General features: G+C 44.1%; 1 protein-coding gene across 9 annotated transcripts in view; it reads right to left on the bottom strand.

The window, feature by feature from the left end:
* Positions 1–21,194, bottom strand: part of GRAMD1B (GRAM domain containing 1B) — a 132,665-nt gene that overhangs the window by 41,305 nt on the left and 70,166 nt on the right. The window contains exon 1 of one of the 9 annotated variants that reach the window (XM_074849000.1): positions 5,465–5,584. The exons of 7 other annotated variants lie outside the window; for them this stretch is intronic. Coding sequence is in view for 1 of the 2 variants with exons in the window: in XM_074848999.1 (XP_074705100.1) it covers positions 5,345–5,355 (11 nt within the window). In the remaining variant the exon portion in view is untranslated. Of the gene's footprint in view, positions 1–5,344; positions 5,585–21,194 lie in introns of those variants that run through there. One more of the 9 variants, XM_074848999.1, reaches the window with a different exon arrangement.

Genomic DNA, 21,194 nt, shown 5'->3' with positions numbered 1-21,194 from the left:
CTACTGCAGCCACACATTTTGGTGCCAGCTCTGCCAAGCCCAATCGCAGGCAGACTCTGGCCTCCAAGTTCCTTTTGCAGTCACTTTGCATCTCTGGCGTGCTTTAAAAAGCTATATCCATACATACATATTGTGTATGTAGCTAAGCTTGGGATTCTTACAGCTATAAAAGAACCCTGAGGATTCTTTGCAATTCTCTAATGGAGAACTCAACAAGAAACCTGACTTTGTTCAAAGGATTTATAATGAGATGAGCTCATCTAAACAAAATCCATCCATACATATTGTGTATGGATTATCACCTTTGCAGAGATAGGGAAAAAAGACAGCTTCAGGGGCGCCTTCTTAGGCCCTCCCTTAAGGCAGTGGCAGAGGGCTGATCAAACTCAGGAGGTCTGAACCCACCTCATGCTATGTGATGACTGGGCACTACTGAGTATTTCTCACATGAAGGACTCCACGGGTGGGCACGCAATGAAGAACACGAAGAGTCTGTTAATTCAGCCTCTCACCTCTACCACAACGAGGACAGGCACAAAAAACCACAAGCCTGCAACTCCGTCCCACTCGCCTCCCCCTGCCCCGAGCCCCTCAAAACTCTCGCTGCTCCTGCTCAGTCCCTGGAGTTTGAATCTGACCCAAGGCACAGCCATGACGAACGCTTTCTGCAGTTGCCATAGTGACCAAGGCCTGCAATTGAACCAGGAATCAACGCCTGAAATGCCAAAACGGCTTGACCCACTTTGAAAAAAAATAATAGTAATAAATAATGCTTTACAGACCTAATTGACCAGAGTGCATTCAGGGCCTCACATACCCCTGCAGTGTAGCCTTTAGTAGATGCAACACATTAAGTCTGGGACAGAACACAAGCAAGCCCACCTAAGCAGCAGCCCCTTGCTCCTAGGGGAAACCCCTGCATAGAGTATATGAAAGCACAGAAGGCAGAGTATGTCGTCTTGGTTTATGTTCATAGTGAAGAACTGAGCTTTTCTTTAGGTGGTGGAAAAAGAATGAACATTTGGCCATGCACGGACAAGCTACCTGGTCACACCCTGCCTTGGACGTTCCACAAAGCAAGGACGCAAGGCAAGACGCAAAAAGGCCAAACTTTCTCCTCCAACAGAGTATGTCCTGTAAAGATTTGGAGCAGCCGAATAACGGAGACTGCAGCAAGCAGTAGTTTTTGGGCAAGACTACAGTCTGTACCCCACAAGCTAAGCTTGGGATTCTTACAGCTATAAAAGAACCCCGAGGATTCTTTGCAATTCTCTAATGGAGAACTCAACAAGAAACCTGACTTTGTTCAAAGGATTTATAACGAGGGCAGCTCATCTAAACAAGTAGCAGCTTCAGGCACACTATCCTCCCTACCTTCATTGTGATCACCAGCTTCTCAGATGGCAGGAACAGACCAAGGTCACCATTTCCTGCAGTATATTTCTAACTCCTTGGACTTCAAGAAAGTTCTGATCTGGAAAGTTAGCCGGCAGCCTCTACGTCCACCAGAGTTCTCAAAAGAACTTACCAGAGTAGATCTGCTGAAGTTGCTCACATCTCCCTGCAGCCCATAGCACCTTCTTAATAGTAAGCTCTTCAAGGCCCAAAACTGGGGTTACCAACAGCATTGTGAACCTTGGGCTTAATTCTGGAAAGTGTTGAGCACTATGTCCCCAAACCAGCAAAGAATTTAAGCACATGTTTAACTCTGTATGTCTGAAGTCTATGGGCTGTGCAAAGTCAAGCCTGTGCTTACATGCTTCTCTAAACAAGAATGAAGGATATGCTCGAGCATGAAACAGAACTCTACTGGTAATGTCTTGAAAAGAGCAGGAGAAGCTACAAGGTCAGGAAGACACCTCAAGCCTGGCTGTAGTACAAAATGAGTTAATTCTTGTCAGAAACAGCTAGTAAGGGGGTTAATTAAACGCCTACAAAGATACTTTTCTGTGATACAGTCTGACATCAGTGGAAAAAGATGAGATTCAGAAACTCATTATGCAGTCTACCAAACAGCAAGCAGATGGTAACAACTTTTGATCAGCACCAACCTACACTCACTTCAAATTGATAATCCAAGAATGAAAACCTCCACATATCCTCAAGCAATTCCCTGGGCTTGCCATTGCTCTACAAGCAGTAACAAAATACTATACTTACATCTCCCAGTAAAAAAGACAAAAAAGAAAGCATTATATTAAAAAGCAATGACACCTGTGGAGTTGTTCAGAAACTGAGCAGTGTTTCATGACAATCGCTTTAAAAAGACCAGTAATAGTATGCTTCCTGCATGTTTTTTAAACAACTAGTTTTTAACAGAAAACTCCATCCTTGTCAAAGATTTACTCTGATTATTTTGACATTTCACAGAATAGTGTCCTCCTCCTATGATAGTCACTAGCATGCTTACATATTCATGAGATAAAATTAATGCAATTATTATGCTCCAGGGGATTAGCAAATCACTGCAAGCGTTAGGAAGGAATTTGCCTTCTGCCCATATACAACAGTGCAAGGTTGGTCAAATGTATTATTAACAATGTCATTGTCTTTCTCTGAATCATCTGATACTGGTTACCACTAGAGACAGACTATCAACAATGATGGACAAATGGTCTGATATCTTACAGAAACTCCCACTGTGCTGTGTTTGAAACAGTCCGTCCACTGCTCCCTTCCTACTTGGAGTTATTGCAAAAATCCCAAGAAAAAGTTGGAGAATGTTTTCAAAATAGAACAAGACAGATCTTAATAATTCTGTCCGATAACGCAACAGTCATAATTTAAAAGGGATCATCAATCTGCAGAGAACCCACACGTGTTACATATCACACACTAAACCCTTCCATGGCTCATAAATTAATATCATTCCATTTGCTCCAGAGGAAGACAAACCGCATGGAACAAAGTCTGATGGATAATACAATGAAATCTGGGAAGCAATAAAGGGGAGATAATGCAAAATAAGAATTTCACATCCCTCTGAAGCTGAGGGCATGGCTGTTTCAGACACTGCCCCACCATGGTCACCTGCAGGTCGCTCAGTCTCTGGCTGTACTTCCAAAGGAGGAACAGATATGGGCTTTGTTTCCTCACCAAAACACCAATGGCTCTTGTAATTAACCGCAAAACTGCAATAGCTGATGCTGTTTTCAAAATCTCAGAGCCTAGAACTTGGGACAGCTTGCAAGTCTTGTTTAAAAAATAAATATAATAATGAAGGACACTGTTAAGCCATCTCTGATGTGAAGAAAACTTGACAGCTCAAAGAATAAAAAATAAAATTAAAATAAATCCGAGCACGTTTATTTTAAACTGTATTATTTCCAAGCTAACATCAAAATCTTTCAATGGTTTGGAGATGCAATGTTGCTGTCATACATTAAACCATGTGCATTGTTTCAAGGAAGAGTGAGAAAAATGCAATATAGCACTGAATAGCTAGTGATAAAGATCCACGCTCATTTTCGGATGAGGACACAGGTGTGATACAACACCTCAAGAAGAGCACGAGCTCTCCTCCTTTCTGCCCATCTCCTGCTACAACTTCAGCAAGGCTATGAGCATCCCACTTTATTCCCAGCACAGGCAGCGTCCCCCTGAACACATTCCAATCTCGTGGCAGGGGTTTTCATAAACCACAGATTTAACATCTAATGAAGCCTCACACCACATCTTATCAGCGACAAAGTGGGGGTGGACAGGGATATTGTGTATCTTGGGAGTAGAAGACAAAGCTAGAGCTTTACATCTTCCCACTCCCTCCTGCTGCTCATCAGCATCAGCTTTCATAAGTTAATGGAACATGTCGTGATCTTCAAAGCTGGGATCAAATTGATTCCTTTTGCTCATCCCTTTACCATTCTGAAAACGACGACACAACGATCTCACATCCCCTCACCCTGACAGCCTCCCATGCAATCTCTCCCCTTTGCTCTCAACCATGCAGCAGCACTGTCCAGCTGAAAGTTAAAACCAGAGCGGGCCAAGGGCTGCAGCTGGTGCTGGGAAGAGTCAGACACCCTCAGTGCAAGAGTCATACACAGTCATTTGTCCTGAGGACCTGATTCAGGTTTGTTCCCCCCACACCCCCCCCATGACATATTCTCTCTTGCTGTATCCAGCTTTCTGGTTTTCAGTGGCATGGGCAGCTGGGGGCTTCCCTTGGCAGAACATTGGGCATCCAAAGTTACTGCACTGATGTAAGATATCTCTCTCAGATTCGGCTTGAAGTTTCCTTCCAGCCTATTGAGCCAAAATCACAAGCCCCATCCTAAATCTACCAGCTTCAAAAAGAGTTCTCCTGCAGATGCATGTGACTTAATGAAGCAAGGAAACAGGATCTATCCTCTTTACTGAATCAGGGCTTTCCATGATGGACAGGACAATGCTAGTCATCAGTAATGTAAGAAAAAGCAATTTTTTAGTGAATGGGGATTCATCAGATTCTCACTGCCTATAAACACACACAGTGCAATGAGCCCTCATTTCCTACTGCTCTCCCCTGCCAAAAATAAATATAAAAAGCCACCTCTATGGACTCTGGAGGACAGCCTGAAAAAGCAGCACAAAACAAATTCTGTCCCTCCCCATCACTGCAAATACACAAACACAGAGAGGAATGCAAAGCAGAACCAAGACATCAGTGTGCATGCTCCGAGCCCTTTTAAGAGCAAGGGAGCACATGGGCAAACAAATACACCATATTTCTGCAGCAGCTCCAGCTGCCCTCGGGTGACGCATTGCCAGTTCATCCAACTTCAACCCCCTTCCGCCTCTCTCCATATACCCAGATGTTAGGAGAGCAATAACTGCCCCTTCGGAGGTGGGGGATGGGGGAGGCAGGAGGCATAAAGGGAAAAGGAGGAGGGGTGAGGGGAATGAAAGCTGAAAAAAAAACCACCAAAAAACAATCAGATTTGCTCATCGGTTGTTTCAAACAATTGAAAAGGCTGCTTTAGCAATTCCACTGCAGGAGAGGTAGGGCGCGTGCATGGGGGAGAACAAGGGAAAAAGGAATCAGCCTGTGGAAGGGAAAAGAAACGAAGCATCTCTGCAACATGATGTCACGCTGTCTGCTTTCAAGTCCCCCAAACAGAAAGGAGCAGCAGCAGCAACCAACATGGACTCCAGATTTAATCTGCCTTGAAAGCGTCTGTCTCGGATGGTCGATTTGCTCGGTAAACCTGCGCTGAGCACAGCCCACCCAGCCCTTTGGCTCCGGCTTTCACACGCACAGATGCACGCGTGTGCACACGCATTCGGAGCCGGCGGACAGCACACGCACACACAGAGGGGAGAGGGAGAGAAGCATCGGCAGAAGGAACAGGAGAGTAACACTAACCTGGTAGCCATTAGGGACCGGAGTGCAGCGCGGAGCAGCTAGGGATTCATTCATTCATGCACTTGTGTGTGGTGGGGGGAGAGCGAGGGTGGGCCAGCGGTGAGGTGGGAGGATACTCACCTCCTGCACCATCTCCGAGCCCTTCCCGAAGGGACGAGGGAGTCGGGGGGTGCCTGGGGCTCCTCACGGGCACCCAGAGCCCCCTCTCTCAGCTCCCTTGCATACTGCTCGGGTTCCTGCCATGGCTCGGCCTCTCTTCTCCCCCCTCCCACCCCCCCCCACCCCGCTCTTGGTGATTATGATTTTTTTTGTGCGGCTGGACCGAGGTCTTGCGCGCCTCTCGCCCTCGCTGCCAGTTCTGCCACACGCGCTCCTGGCCGGGTGCGCGCAGACACACGCGTGCGCGCACGCTGCCTGTGGGCTGCCGCTTTACATAATGCAACCCCCTTCGTGCCTTCGTTATTCACGTCTGCTGGAGGAAACAGGGGGGCGGGGGAAGCTCCTGTGATTTTTTTTTTTTTTCTCCCCCCCGCAACGTCCCCTGATTATACCCGTCACTTTCAGATGCTGTTCATAAAGTTTGGCAAAAGCCACAGGTTAAGGACCAACAGATTGTGGGGGGGGGAATAAATCATATGCATGCTCCCTGTGTACACACTAGACCATCCACACGTGGGAGAAAGTTTCGAAACCTGTAAGCGTGTCAATACAAGAACAGTCAGGAAAATGAAACCCTATTTAACTGGTGAAGTGGATTATCTAGACTGAATTAAATGCTGCGAGGACACATTCAGAATTAAGGTGACCTCAACGCAATTTAGCTTACTTCACCTAGGAAACTAATTGTGTTTCATTTTTCATGCCTATCTTTGTGTAAACAGGCCTGGGATTTTTAAAGAAATGTTATCAAGCAAAGTTTACAACTCTACAGCAGCATTTGGGGGACATACACACCACTGTATCCCTACACACTTGCTCATGCATATCTTTACACCAGAAGAAGGGTTTCAGTCCCTTTCAAGGGCTCTCACAGTACAACATAAATTACACATGCTGAAGGGTGAAAAAGAGAGCAAAACAATCAACTGGCTTGCACTTTTCCTCTCAGTATATGAAATCAGACCTTGTCTGTGCAAGAAAATAGTGTGGAACTGATCTGAAACAGCTTCCTGTACTAACAGCCTTGATTTAAAGCACAAGTGTCCACATGTAGAAGGACTCTGGGTTATTTTAGGCCTTTAAATGTGAAATAACTTTCCAGCGTAGACAAGCCTGAAAGAGTATCCAGAGAAGCCCCTGTACAGGTGTGGCTACAGTAGTTTAAAGATTTACATGTACCACTTTTATTCCTCAGCAGTCTCCAGTCTACATTCACATCACCCCCCTTAGATGTTTATTTTCGGAGTTCCCTGTGGTATCTAACTGAGCCAGGCAGGCAACTCCAGAGTATGATTCAGAGCACCTAAGTCAGGAGTGTGACTACAGCCCAATTTAGATGCTGCAAACGACCCCCTCAAGGACTTACTGGTAACAGAAGGAGCTGTGCCTTAAGCGATGTAAATACCCATCACTCTGCCCTTTGCTTTCTTTTGTTGCCTTTCACCCATTCCAAAAGGCTGATTACCCATCATTTCACTACAATCAAAATCAGTGGGAGCAGGAGATGCTCTGCTCTTAAGAATCAGTGCTCCAGCAGACTCAGGGCACTATGCAATTCAAATGCTGCACATGACTAAATTAAAAACGCTATCACCATACATATCTTCACCTAGATAGTACAACAGTACCATCATTTTTTTTAATTACTCAAAGAACACACATCGATGCACATGGGTTCGCTGTGTATCTGCCACTACTTTAATAAATGCATTGTCCCATTCAGAGACCCATCAGCACCATGTCAATTTTGTGACATCCTTCTTGGGACCAAGCTTCTTTCTTCACCTTCTCCATTTACAGTGCTGCCAAGCACAAGCATCTAACACACATCAACTTTCACTCCAAACATAAAACTTGGTGCTCAAAATCTAATTTCATAAAAGCAAACCTGGTTTTTATTCTCCTAATTCCATTAGCACACATTGGTTCAGGTTGTGGTCTCATGGGAGAAACTTCTGTTAAAATGAGAAAGTTTCTCATAAGTTACATGTTTACAAGTAGTGGAGATTTACAAAGAGTACCAAACAAAATGAACCCATGCACAAGAGCTGACAACAGTATTTGTCACCTCACCCAGCAACGTCTGAATTTGGGCTTTAAATCTGCAAGTCCCCATAAAGGTGGAGCTTTCTACCTACGTGGAAACGCATCGTCTCTAAGAGGATAAGTTGTAAAGCAATGTAACAACTGGCAATGAAGAGTTAGGGCCAAATCCTGCACCATCTTGTCCTCACACACATTGACCTTCTGTTGAACACGGAACTCTCTCAATTTTGCAACACCTCCTTGAGACTTTAATCTTCAATTCATTGGACCACGTTTCAGTGTTTTGCAGCTGGAGAAATCCACATGCAGTAGTCTTGTGGTCCCCACCAAAAACACTGACGTTTTTCTCCAATACAAACCTAAGAATACAGCAAAATCTCCTTATCCAGTCAGAAAAACCAAGGCAATCAGCAGAGCCACTATAACTTGCACCTTGACTTTTCATTTTCATACATGACCATTAAAAGTTTCAAATGCTTACAAAAGGTCGTGAATTACAAAAGGTCGTGAATTACAAAAGGTCGTGAACCGGTGAATTTACGAACATGCTTAAGGAAAAAGGCATGTGACACACAAACTTTCCTATTCCCTGTGTCCAACACAATGGTACCTCCACAGCCCAGGAAACCGTGATTCCCGCTGAAACACTACGTCTAGACTGTACCTAGACTCAATGCATGCATGTGGATAAACTGGACTGGGTTTAGAGAACAGCAACGAACAGTTCGGTGGCACTGAACCCATTCAATGCACACTGGAGGTCAAGGAGTGCCAAGCTCTAAGTGATCATCTGGAACACAAGTTTGATAATACCGGGTAACAGATGGAAGCGCAACAGTACCAAGTGCTGAAAGCTGAAGCTAGACAAATTCTGACTAGACACATGCATTTTTGGAAGTAAACAAAACTAACCACTGTAACTAATTCAAGGCTAGCTTATCCATCTGTGACAAACAATATTATGCAAGGTTTTGTGTTTTCCTAAATACTGTTCTGTACCTCAAACCAGAATCAATTCAGGCAAGCCTCATACCTCGCATTCGATAAGACTTGGAAGAGATATCTGAATGGTTTCATTTCATTTTACAGTCTATGAATCTTTCAGTGTTTTTTTTCTTATGACTTTCAAAGATGTATGAAAATAGCTGGAAGTGTGAATCCCAGCCTCTACAAATTTTGGTATGTTTTGTCTGAATGACTATTAAGGTTTGAACAAGATACTATTTTTCAATAGTCACATGAGAGCTACGCTGACCCAAAGGCTTTGATGAAACTCAGTATAATGGCTACTTCAGATCCGGAACCATGGAGAACACAAAAAGGCTCAAAGCAGGTTATGAAGTGGTAGGACAGGTTCAATATATGAGTGTAAGACCTACCCGCTCTTCAGACTGTCAGGAGAGAAGATGAATCAAATGGAAGTTCTGCTTCCAAGAGCAATAGTAAAAATGCTAGCATTACTTAGAGAAAAGCTTCTTAGGCTTATGCGGGATGGTGTGCAAAAGGCAAAGTTATGGGTAATTTGAAAAATCACACGACACTTCAAATGCTTTACAAACTTCATCAGAACTCTCGGAAGGACAAATACTCTTGTTACATTTCTGGGTCTTTGCAGCACCATTCATGTCACTGTAAAGACAGCTCATTTCATGGTGATAATACTTTGATAATACTGCACTGAGAAGAGGATCTTTAGGGGCCTTTAAGAAACCTCTTCTGAACATAAAGCTACCGGTTCCTGCTTTGTTCAAGAGCCGCAGAACATATTTTATGTCAACTGGGTTTACTTGCACATGTCTCTCAGCCCTTGCCCTGATACTGGTGTTAAAGAATCGACACAAATACTAGGGGACTACTCCATGTGTGAAGGACAGCTTTAGCTTGACTGCTGAGCTATTCACGGCGTGACATGGTCACACACCACAGCCTGAATACCACAGGACTACCAAGCCCTGGAGAAAGGGGAAAAGTCATCCATCAGGAGCACTCCCTCCAAGGATGCTCTAATTCAGAGCATGCCTGTCTGTGGCAGGCTCATCAGAGTTCACACAGGCAGTGCAAGCCCTACCTTTACTGCCTGCTGGACTGAGTGGCAGGGCTGGTTTCTGCCCTGCAGTCTCAGACCCAGCCGTAATACAAGCATACTCATACATATTGCATCCCTCAGGTGGGAGGAAATGATGCACTGTCCAAGTAATTAAAGCCCGAAGCTGACGACAGATACATGCAAGACAGTCCAGTACCTGAACATCCAGGCCTACAGAGCAACAGGTGGGTTTGAGATAAGCTCTGTATCCAGATAGAGCAATCTTACCCTCCCTGTAAACCACACCAGGGATATGGAAACAAACAGTAGTCTTAAAAGTCTGTCTGCAAAATGTCTGGGAACAATGAGCACCTGGATTTGGAAACACATACGCTTTCTCATTTCACCTTCCCCAATAGTTCTTTGTCCAATCTATTCTGAAAACTTAAAGACAATTACACAATTATTTCCCATCATTTCCACTCTTCAGCTGAGTTCAGAACAGAATCAGGGGACACCTACACTTTCATAGTACTTCTGGCCTTGTCTTCAAAGACATACCAGGAATGTCAAGAAAGCATGTCCTCAGGGAAAACTCAGTGTAGTGCTACAACCTCAAGATCTGCAAGTAGGATTAGCATTAGTGGGTAACAGATGCATCTGAGTGGTAATTAATATTTTGCACATTTATTTTTTTTGCTCATACCACTGTTGGAACACAGAAGCTGCTTTTCTCCTAGACACCCTCTTTAACTATGAATGCCTGGACTCTGCTCTTAAACATGCAACATTGAACAGGGTGAGTTCTCCAACAGGGAGCTGTGGTCCTGTTTGCTAGCTCCTGTTCAGACCATCCTTCCAGCTTCCAGCGTACAAAATGGGTGCTATTCTTCAAACCCCACAGTATTCTCACCCTATTAAGCAATAAAGAGCATTGCCAAAACTCTTCCTTCTCCCTTGCAGAAAGTGGGCTCCTAGACAGGTAGCAGATCAAGCAACAATCTTTTGAGAGTACTCTGAACTGACAGTGGCATTTTCATGGAGCAAGATACAGTGGCTGCTAAGAGTGCATGGATTCCTACAGTAGTGGGGGATGGAGGAGGCAGGCAATCATGTGCTCAAAGGCATGGGGAGGAAGAGGGGGAGGAGGAGAACAAGGAGAGAGAGAGAACAAAGTGTCAACATCTTAACTGGGACACACAAAGAGCCAGTTCTTAGTAAGAACTTAATCCAGGATTAACAAGAGGTCAGCTACCTCCGCAAGGAGACTGCACTAAAAGGAGCTAATTAGCTCTCCTTAATTGCACAAAAGAAACCACACAGAATTAAAGACATTCACAAGTAGCAGATCCCACCTCACCTAGGAAACAGAGCCCTACCTGTTGTCCTCAACACCACGCTCAAACAATCAGCACGCGGAAAGCCAAAAGCAGGAAAGGTGAAACGATGTTCGGAAAGAGGCTGTGCGGGGAGTTAGGCTCAGCATCAACCAGTGAAGTGTTCGAGTGAGAGCCAGAGCCTACATCACACAGGACAAGCAATTTGAGCATGTCCAGTATCTTTCTAGACAGTTTCTTCAGCAACTGCTGCCATCACACGTGGAACTGTCCAAGATCCCTGAGGTAACTACAGCTATCACTTTCATAAATGGATTTTTCCATGAGGATATTTAATGCGGTTTTAGCCCTCTCTGATTCCATGTGATCTCTGAAAATGAGGAGGAAGGATAGCACAAGGGGAACCAGTCAATTTTGCTCTCTAGGCCCAACTCTGCCCCATAGGTTGAGACCGACAGAATCACAGCCCAGCAGCGTTGGGCATTGCATCCTAGGTGGGATGAACAGGGAGAACAAAGCAAATGCATCATGGATCACGGATAGGTAATAGCTCCTGGCCTGGAAACCACTGGTTTGGGATAATGCAGTGGAAAAGGCTGGCTGAGCTGACCTCCCACAAATTCTCTGTCTAATCATACATTACAAAGACACTTACGAATCCTTAAGTCCCCTGCCAACCTCCACTTGATACTAAATCCATCTCTTTTTTCCTCTGAAACCATTATGTGTTCTGTTCTAGTGCACCGATGATAAGCTAGTGCATATTTTACCCCAGAAGCACTCACGCTGCACTGACAGATAACGTATACAGCAGTCAGCGTACTCAAAAATTAAGATTAACAAGAACATCAATAAGGTTAACAGACATCTCTGAGATCAAGCACTACTAAAAGTAAGTCCCGTATTTATTTGCTTTACAGCACCGTGCTGAGGACTGGGCAGCTTGCAGACAGACAGGGCCCTCACCCGGAGGAGCTTACAGTGCAAGACCTCAACCGTGCTGTGAAAGGCATGAAAACAAGAGGCTGCACTGATTTCAAACCCTACTGCAATCCAGGGAGCCACCTTTGATCACTAGGTCTGAGTGCATCCCCTCTGCAAAATCAGTGCCCAGGCTAAGAGAGGATGAAAGAAAGGCAAAACAACAGCTTGACCGGGGGAAAACTACGGTACACACAAAGAAAAATAACAAAAAAATAACAGGAGATCACCCATTAATTACAGGTCCCTGGGGAATCATTACAGTACTCCCTCCATTATCGATGTATCCTTCTTTTCTTAGCCCTTCAGGATGGAGTTAAATATCACGCCATTATACTTTCAGTTACACTGCGAAGGTAGCCACCAGGGGACAAGCAGCAGCAAAATTTCATCTCAAACCCCACACAAACAAATTACGTTCTTTGGATACCACTCAGAATATGAGAAAGCCACATCCCCCTCTGCTCCCAGTAATTGGGCAGCACCCCTCCTATATGCTGTTCCTATGCAAGCTCAGCACAAAGAGAGAATTCCCCAACATCTGGAAAAAGCTTCAATAGCTGCCATTGGAGAGAGCAAAATGCACATCGGCTGTTCTGTGCCAGGGGCTGGGCTACACCCGGTCTCCTGGTACAGACATGCCCCACTCCTTCAGGCCCCTCCGCTCCCTGTTCCACACTGCACTGAGCTGGAATAGCTCAGACCCATGAGTAGATTTATGAAGAGAAGGAAGAGGAAAAGGGCACTAAAAGGGTCCGATCTCTTTCTTCAGCACTGGCTGGTGCAGTGTGCGCTTCTACATCATATAATTCAGTTACAGTTATGCCAGCTTCTCCATTCCTCCAGACTGTTCCAAATCTGCTTAATCCAACCAAAACCAGCCTCCTAAAGCCTTCCCCCAACACACTACCCCAATTTCTACCCTCCAGACTCCTCCTGAACCACCTCTGATTTTCAATCCCAATACCCATTCACACACATTGGATTCACCCCCACTCTCACCGATTGACTTTCTTAACCTTGCTTGACCCTTTCTTCCAGGCTGGTTGCAGATCCCTGTAATCTTCTGCTGAGCTCACCCAGAAACTCACTAACACCAGTAAACTGCTACTCAGTCCAGCCCCTATTCCCATGAAGACAGAACATTGCTCCAGTAGTCTTGCTCAGCTTCTCCCTCTGCACCCCCATCCCTTCCACCCCGACTTAAGATTTCCCAGTCAAACCCTCTGTATCTCCATCCCAGCCCTGCACTGCGTCAGGGCATCCTTTTTCCTGAGGAACTGCCGGACCTCACAAGGCACGCACGAACACAAAGGAACCTGCACCCACAGGAAGGAGAGTCCTCCTGCCTGCCTGGGAGATGAAAAATGAAGAGCTAAATGATTGCATCGCCACCTGCTACCACATCGCCTCCCTGCTCCTCTGCTCTCCGATTCCGAAACCACCATTTAAACTGCAGACAGAAGCAATTCTGCTGGGGGAGAGATCATTAAACCATTCAAGAATCTTACTGCTCCGGTGCATTTTATGCTCTCAAAAGTAGTTGTCAAAAAGATTCCCCGCTCTGATAACAGCTTGGCATGGCTGAAACAAAGCCTTCTTTGCGACTTGCTACCCAGCTCTGGCATCTGAACTGGCTGCTGCCCACTAGAAAGCAAAGCACCCTCTGTCTCTTTAAGAATGCCCTGCAGCCCACATCACCAGAGCTCAGTTAACCCTGGCTGCTCCTCACTCCATTCGCGGATGACAGCTATGAAATTTCAGGACTTGTCTCTTCTCCTGCTCTTTCTGACCTGTTCTACTGCCCTGGGACAGCTGCTCCATGTTGTTGCACACCCCTGGCATCCCAAACATTTTTGCAGAGCTTTATTAAATATCCCTGTACTCCCCACTATGAAAACCACCAGGGAGTACTTCTGTGATGACATGCAGAGCAGTCAGCTAGACCTCAGCATCCCAATTACCTCTAAATTCAACTTCCTTCCTCCCAACAAAGCACTCTTCTCTGAAATACCAACTCTTCATCTTGCTGAGCTAGAGGGACTACCACCCTCCTCTATACCTTATCAGACACAGCACAGACCATCTATTTCCCTAATACAACAGCAGGCAGCACAGCCAGCAACAGGAGAAATATTTGTCTTCAACACATGGATATTGCCAAATAGAAACTCTTTGAAAGGCCATCTTCTACAGAGAGGTTATAAAATGCAGAAGGTAACAATGTGACTCACATTGAAAGTGTATATAAACACACATACAAAAACCTGTCTCACAAGAAAAATAAACAAGAGACTGTGACTGATTCTCTTCTGGGCAAAGAATGAAGAACACTACCCGACCACTGTCCTTGATTTTGTACCTGCTCTAAACAGGTATAACGGAGGAAACAAAGTCACGTCCAGCAATCCAAAGAATCGAGAAAGCAAGAGAGCAGCGCAGTTTGACAGCACGCAGGGCAAGAGCACAAAGCTATTCAGACATGTTCTTGCAACAGGATAGAGGAGCAGGAAAGACTAATGCGTTTCAGAGCTGCATAGTCTGATCAATCACACCTCATGGAAGCTGATGAAATATTTGCTCTGTGTGATCAGTTAATCTCTACCAGGAACTTTATTATAAGGATGTCATATAACCAGAAAGATACTCTTACAGAGCAACAAGGGAAAGCAACAAAAACATCACAATTCATGAGGTTCATTTATGAAAAGAAACTTGAAGGGTAAACCAAGTGAAGTGGTCAACAAATATTTCAAGAATGTAAATACCAAAGAGAAGCCGTACTAAAAGGTTTTATAACAACAAACAATAGGATTATATTAAGTTGAGAGAAAAAAACTAGGCTGAAGTCAAATCCTTGCATTCAAGAGCATGGGAGAAGTGGTATAAACCCATTCACTTGTCATGTTTATAAATAGCATTAGGTAACCATTAATAAAGACAAAACAGGGAACTGTCCCACATTGGCAGGAGCACAGATCAATCCTCAACTCCATCAAGATTTTTTTCTGTCTCTAATGCTGCTTTCCCTAATTTTCCTAATAGGCAGCAGCCCAATCCAAGGACTTCTTGGTTACTGCTGTTTGCTAGCGATACAAGACTCTCTAAAGGTTTGTATTTGGTTGGTGTTACAGCTGTTTGACTGTTACAATTTAGAGAATTGTTTCGACTTGCTCTATTTTTCTTCCCAAAACCTCCAACTGAAACATACCCATCTGATTTTGAGTTTCATGTGGGAAACGTTGCAAAGCGACATCTAAGTCATCTGAAGTTCTTAATCTGGGCTGTGATCCTTGACAGAACAAATATCCTTATGACAATTATAGTATTTCCAAATACGAGCAAGATGTAAGGTTGCTTCGAGGCAATTATATGGATTCAGCTGGTGACTTTAGACAAGTCACCTATGAGAAGCACAGGGGATGTGACTGGCCAGTTTGCATTTCTGAATCTAGCTCTTACACCAATGTAGTTTGCTCTCTTTAAAGAACTGTTTTAAGCTCTAACAATTTTTTGCTCACCTAAGCCAAGCCTCCAGTAGAGAAGTTTTCTAGTACACCTCTATTAATAAACATATTCCGAGCAAAAACGCCTTTGATCTCTGTGTGCCTCATCTGCAAACCAAGGCTAATAGCACTTCCTTTCTTCTACCCTTTGTCTATCTTGACTATTTAGGATGTAAGCTCTTCAGGACACAAGCTATCTCTGTAGGTGCGCATGAAAATCTCCCAGCACAGAAAGGCCCTTCTTTTAAGAGCCTCTCTCGCTGTAAAACAACACAATCTTAGAAACAGATCCATTTCCAAAATCAGTTGTGCTATCACCTGTCTTTGAACCAGAAGCTCTGAAGAATCAATGGGGAACCTATTCTTCCTGTTGGAAAGGTTGGAAAAATAATGTCACAGGCATTTGAAGCAATGATGTAGTTTTACTGCCTTGAAACAGCCATTGAATGTTGCTCAGATTCTCTAAGCTCCAACCCCTAGACACATACCTTCTTTCATGGCCTACAGCTGAGCAATAGCTCAACTCCCAAACCTTACTCCAAAAATGGACATCAGATTGAAGGCCACCACATGAGTACACTATTTCTTAATAGTTGACAGCTCTGAAAAAAATAAATTCCAGTTTTGAGGGCTGCACAGCCACAACCCAATCTCCTCATGAGCAGAGGGCACTTCTTTCAGACCTCTATAGCTGCTCTATTTCTATTCTGACAAGGTCAGAAATACACCCAAATTACAGCTCTAACTTTCCACCAGCTTTTTAAAATGCCTCTGTCTCCAGTGCAAACGTTCCAATTCACAGCACTTCATGTGTCATCACTGCACAAGGGATGAGACCTGGCAAACGATTTCTCTGGAATCCTCAGACCTTGCCATCTCCTGTCCCGTCATTTAAATACAGGCTTGTTTGCTTAGTTTTTCATTAAAGGAATGATTCTAGCTAAAGAGAGCTGTTCTTACACTAAAAAGAAACAAGTCGTTCTTCCCCCCTCCCCAGCTAATTTGGTGCCTTATATTATGTGCATATACGGACATTTTTTTCTGTTACTAAACCTTTGCTACTCCCGAATATATGCCTCCATCTTCCCCCACAAGTCTTTTTCATTCAACTCATTTTCTCCTCCATTTTCCTTCTTCCAATTTCAAGGCCTGAAATTAGGTGTGGTCAAGCCACATTCTTCCAAACCTGGTATTCCAAGTGGTTTGAAAATGATTCAAAATATATACCCCAAATATATATCTCCCCCTCCCACAAAAAAAAGCCCCAAACCAACAAATTCCTCTTTCTCTGCTCCTTTGCCATATGTAAAGGCTGTGACACTGTCAAATGAGAATGGCAGCATTTTATATCTCGTGTTAGTTGAAAAAAAAGCAGAGCATCTACCCCCAGATCACTTGGCTGTGACCACAGAGCGCCACAGAGAGCATTCTGTGCAGGAAAAATTATTACGGAGAATAAACCACTGGAAAATAGAAAGTGTCATCAACAGCACAGACCTAAAGCTGGCCAAATGGAAAACTTCAGTAAAGGAGAAGCTCAGAGAACATTCCACCATCTTGTAATCAGCTTGTGGCTCTGCAAGAGCATACAGAAGTTACAGAAGGAAAAGAAAAGCTACTGATTTATGTGCACCATTTGTTCTGGTCTCTCCATTTCCTGAACTTAGATATTTTGTACTTGCATACTATTAATGCTATTATATCTCAATTTATATAATTTACTTCCACCAGAGTCAAAAGACTGACATCGGAAGTTAGCATTCATAGTAAGTATCAATTACAATAATAAAGGCAGTCTGCCATTAAGATGCACTTTCCCACCAGGAATGAAATCAGAGACACGCGAGGGAAGACTCAAGCACAAACACAGCAGCTGCTTAATCAACCAAAGGAACACCACTAACTAGTTTAGAAGAGAGAGCAAAGAAGAGTCCCGTTCCCAAAGGGAATTTCAGTTGGCAAATGCGATTAAGCAAAAGAGATCTTGACCAGGACACAGCAATTCTTGCATAATGTGCCACAAGAGCTTCCATGTCAACATTTAGCTCTTTCAGAGCCAAATGGCTCTTTCTGAGCAGAACAGCCCTGATCAAGCAGAAATTTTAAGTATGTGTTTCCATTTAGTTCAACAGAACTATTAACGCACGCAGGGTAAATCGCATGTGTACAAATTGTGAATGCTGTTCAACGTACCCCTTCCAGCACGTGTCACACTAAGTATCAAACTGCTTCAGTGAGAGGGAGCACAAGGGGAGGAGAAGGAAGAGACGAATGGTACACCTCGTTTTGCAGACCGGGAAATGAAGGCAGAGGCACGATCATGATACAGCCGGTCAACAGCAGATCCAGGCATAAAGGTGGCCTCTCGTGACTTCCAGCTCCGACAGCCAGGACCCTGCTTCTCAGTTGAAGGGACCAAGCAGCTAAACAGCATGCAACAGTCTCAGCTCCACACTTCAGCTTTGAGAGAGAATAATAGCATCAGCTAAATTTTATCTACAGCCTCTTCTTGACTGAATTTGCCTCTTGCCGTGCTTTTTCCTCCTGCGTACGTGAGGAAAAGACCCTCTGGAGAAGCCTCACTGCAGCCCCATTCATCTCAATGCAAGGCCCTGAACAAGCAACGGCTGCAAAATTCCAGAACGGTCCTGAGCAGTTTGCCCTTCACTTGACATTTGTGAGGCTGCTGAAGGACTAGAGAAAGAGCAAGGTGATTTTACCATCTGATAAGCAGAAAAGCCAATTTCAGAGCAAAACAAATGATTAGGATTCAATTAGCCAAAACACTCTGCAGCCCAAGGAGAGATCTGAAGGAGAGATTCTGGGTGTTGGCAGCAAACTCCGCAAAGCGCAGCATCCTCATGGCATAAGTCAACTCTTCTGTCTGGTTGCCTCAGAGAGGTTTCCATAAGCACATATATATGAGAGAATAAAGAGATGGATGTTTATCCAATTTTAAATCCAAAATTGATGCCAAAAGCATACCACATACCAAACAAAAACCACTAAAGGGGTACTTTTCCCAGTCTATCATCCCACAGGGCTACAGCAAACCAAATCTCAGATCAAGGGCTTCACAATGACTCAGTCAGTTTTAGTTCAAATAGGCTCCTTCCACTGTAATTTTATATATATATATATGTTTTTACTTTTTACTAAAATAGTCACTTCACTTGTACTTTATACCATATTACCACTGAAGGTATTAATTCAGCGTGGCAGTGTGCAGTCCAGGAGAAAAACTGGTAATGAGCTGATCTTGGTTCTATTTCTGGCTCAGTTGGTGACTACAAGCACAGTCTGGCCAAACAAATTGCATGGAAGATTTTTCCTTGACATTAGTGCACTTGGATTAGGCTCCTAACTGCTTACTATCACTTCCCACTACTGAAAAGCCCAGATAAATTAGCACAAAACCTGCTACTAACCACTTCACTGTACTACGAAACCATTTACAAATCTACCAATATTGCTCAAAGTTGTTCTCCGGGTCACCCTACACAACATCATAATGTTTCTTCCTGTTGAAAGAAAAAGAATAGAAACTGTACTTTATGGACAGGGGTTCAGTCAAAATGTTCAGAATATTCTGGATGCAGGGAGAGACAAGTGACCTATTAATATGGTTTCCTCTTCCTACCACATCGACAGCAAACGGGAACATTCTGATTCCTAAGATCCATTTGCAGAATTTATAAGGAGCGAAAGCCTCTTCTTTCCAAAATGCTAGAACCATATTTATATGTATGTGGGTCATCTTTGATGGTTTTTTAGCGAAGGATTATCAGCACCTATTTCTTCCTTTTGAATAAAAAGCACAAAGAAAAAAGATGTAGACGCAGAAAAATCAATGAGGACAGAGGAGGAAGGAACACTGAAACATAACATTTTAACCCGTAACGTGAAGGTCGAACAGCACAATATGCACAACAGCACAATTACGTAACTTCTACGGAACTATTTTGCTAGCCTTCCCTAAAAAAGTGAGGAAGAATTGATTTGGAAATTCATCTTTCATTTGCAATGTAATAGAACAAAGTTCATTTCCACTGCACACAGTAGCTCTTTAATTCTCTGCAGTATTGATATGAAATTGAAAGCGATTTAAATGGCTTCATCGTTTCACTCTGTAATTAAGGAAGCAAGAATCCCAAACACCCACATATGTCACCTTTCTGTATTACAGCAAGTACTAATTCTCTACAACTGAGGGCAGCACGCGTTCCTCCTGTCCCTTTTTCACTAAGCTGTTATTTTCGACTTCAAAGTAGTCGCAAGACCAGACTGTAAGGACAGAGCTATGTAGGACTAGTGTGATAGCTCATGAACCCCCTCCCTCCCCTCTTAGATACTTGTGGCCCTGAGACACTGACAAATCAGTTGAAAAGGGGTGTCCTTAGCCTGGTCTAGGTACAAAGAACCCCTGAAGTCGCAGCCTTGCAAGGCATGCATAACTGAAACTGCCTAATGTTAATCTTCACTGCTCCCTGACATCAAACAACTTCTAATTTTAGCTCTGCTGTTCTGTAACCCTACCTAGTTCCCATCCCACCCCCACAACTATATAATAGATCCTTCCTTCAGATAAGTAGGGTGTTGGAACATTGAGAGTTTTTTCCTCACCCACAGGCACTAGCAGAAAAATGAATTACAGATTTATTTTTAGGTAGAGCCTTTGGCCCTTATTTTCTCTGTAGGTTCCATATAGCAAGTTCTATGGCTCAGAACTATTCCAATCATCAAATCAGCAGAAGCAATGCAGAAAGAACCACAAAAGAGGGAAAATGAGATGAGCAGAGTTTTGTTCAGTATCCCGTTTATAGGACATGAAGTTCACCTACCAGCTTACTGTAGTCCCTGCAGGACTCTTCAGTCGTCTGATTCTTATCTTCCGTAAGAGATCCAAATTAGTATGCTGGATTACGAGCTCCCCAAAACTCCTAACAAGGAAGAATGCTAACAGCAAGCAGCACTGCCTGAGATTTGAGGGGAGGGAAAGCCCTGCTGTTGCAGTTTCTGGCTTTCTGAAATTTAAAGCTCAGGGCCTGGCTCGTGATAGTCCCCGAGGATCTATGAGATAACGGTGATGTGAGACTGGAAGCCAAAGTTTTCTCTCACAACACCATGTCAAAACAGAAAGACGTATGCAACGGTATTAAAATATTACACCGTGACACGAAGGTGACCTGTTAGACCAAGATACTAGGCCCCGATGAGACCGTGCTAGGGGACAGCAGTATCGTCTCTGGTACCAGGATGTTGTACCACAAGAGGATGCTGCTGCACTGGTATATCAGGACGTTGCATCACAATACGCTACCGTGACAACGTGATGTCATAGAGCTATGATGTCATAGAGCTATCAGGATTCCGCTGTACTGCAGCGTACTGCGACCACCTAATGACTCCACGGTACGCAGCTACGCTCTGATATGGTACCAGATGGTGATGAGATCATTTTGGGCAGAATTAGGTGGTGTACTGCAAAAACGCATGACGTCGTATTAGAGATCAGCACGTTGTCTTGTGCCAAAACAAGCTCGCACTGAGACTCAGAGGTGGCCAGAGGTTTCCTGATAAAACGCATTATGTTATTTTGTGTGATCCAACAGCACGAAATGAACGGGCAGTCTAAAAACAGGCAAGAGCAAGCCCTCTTCCGAACAGTCAGAGCGGGCTGCTCCTGCTGACAGCATTTGTCCCTGTGCTACTGCCCTTCCTGGTACTGAAAGAAATCATGTGTCTTTCTGAGAAGGGCTCCATAAGGAAATCTGCATTAACCCCAGCAGTGCCAT

Source organism: Strix aluco, chromosome 23 (assembly GCF_031877795.1).
Source record: "Strix aluco isolate bStrAlu1 chromosome 23, bStrAlu1.hap1, whole genome shotgun sequence".
NCBI lineage: Eukaryota > Metazoa > Chordata > Aves > Strigiformes > Strigidae > Strix > Strix aluco.
Note: the sequence above shows the minus strand (reverse complement) of the source record. Positions and strands in the feature narration are given on the sequence as shown.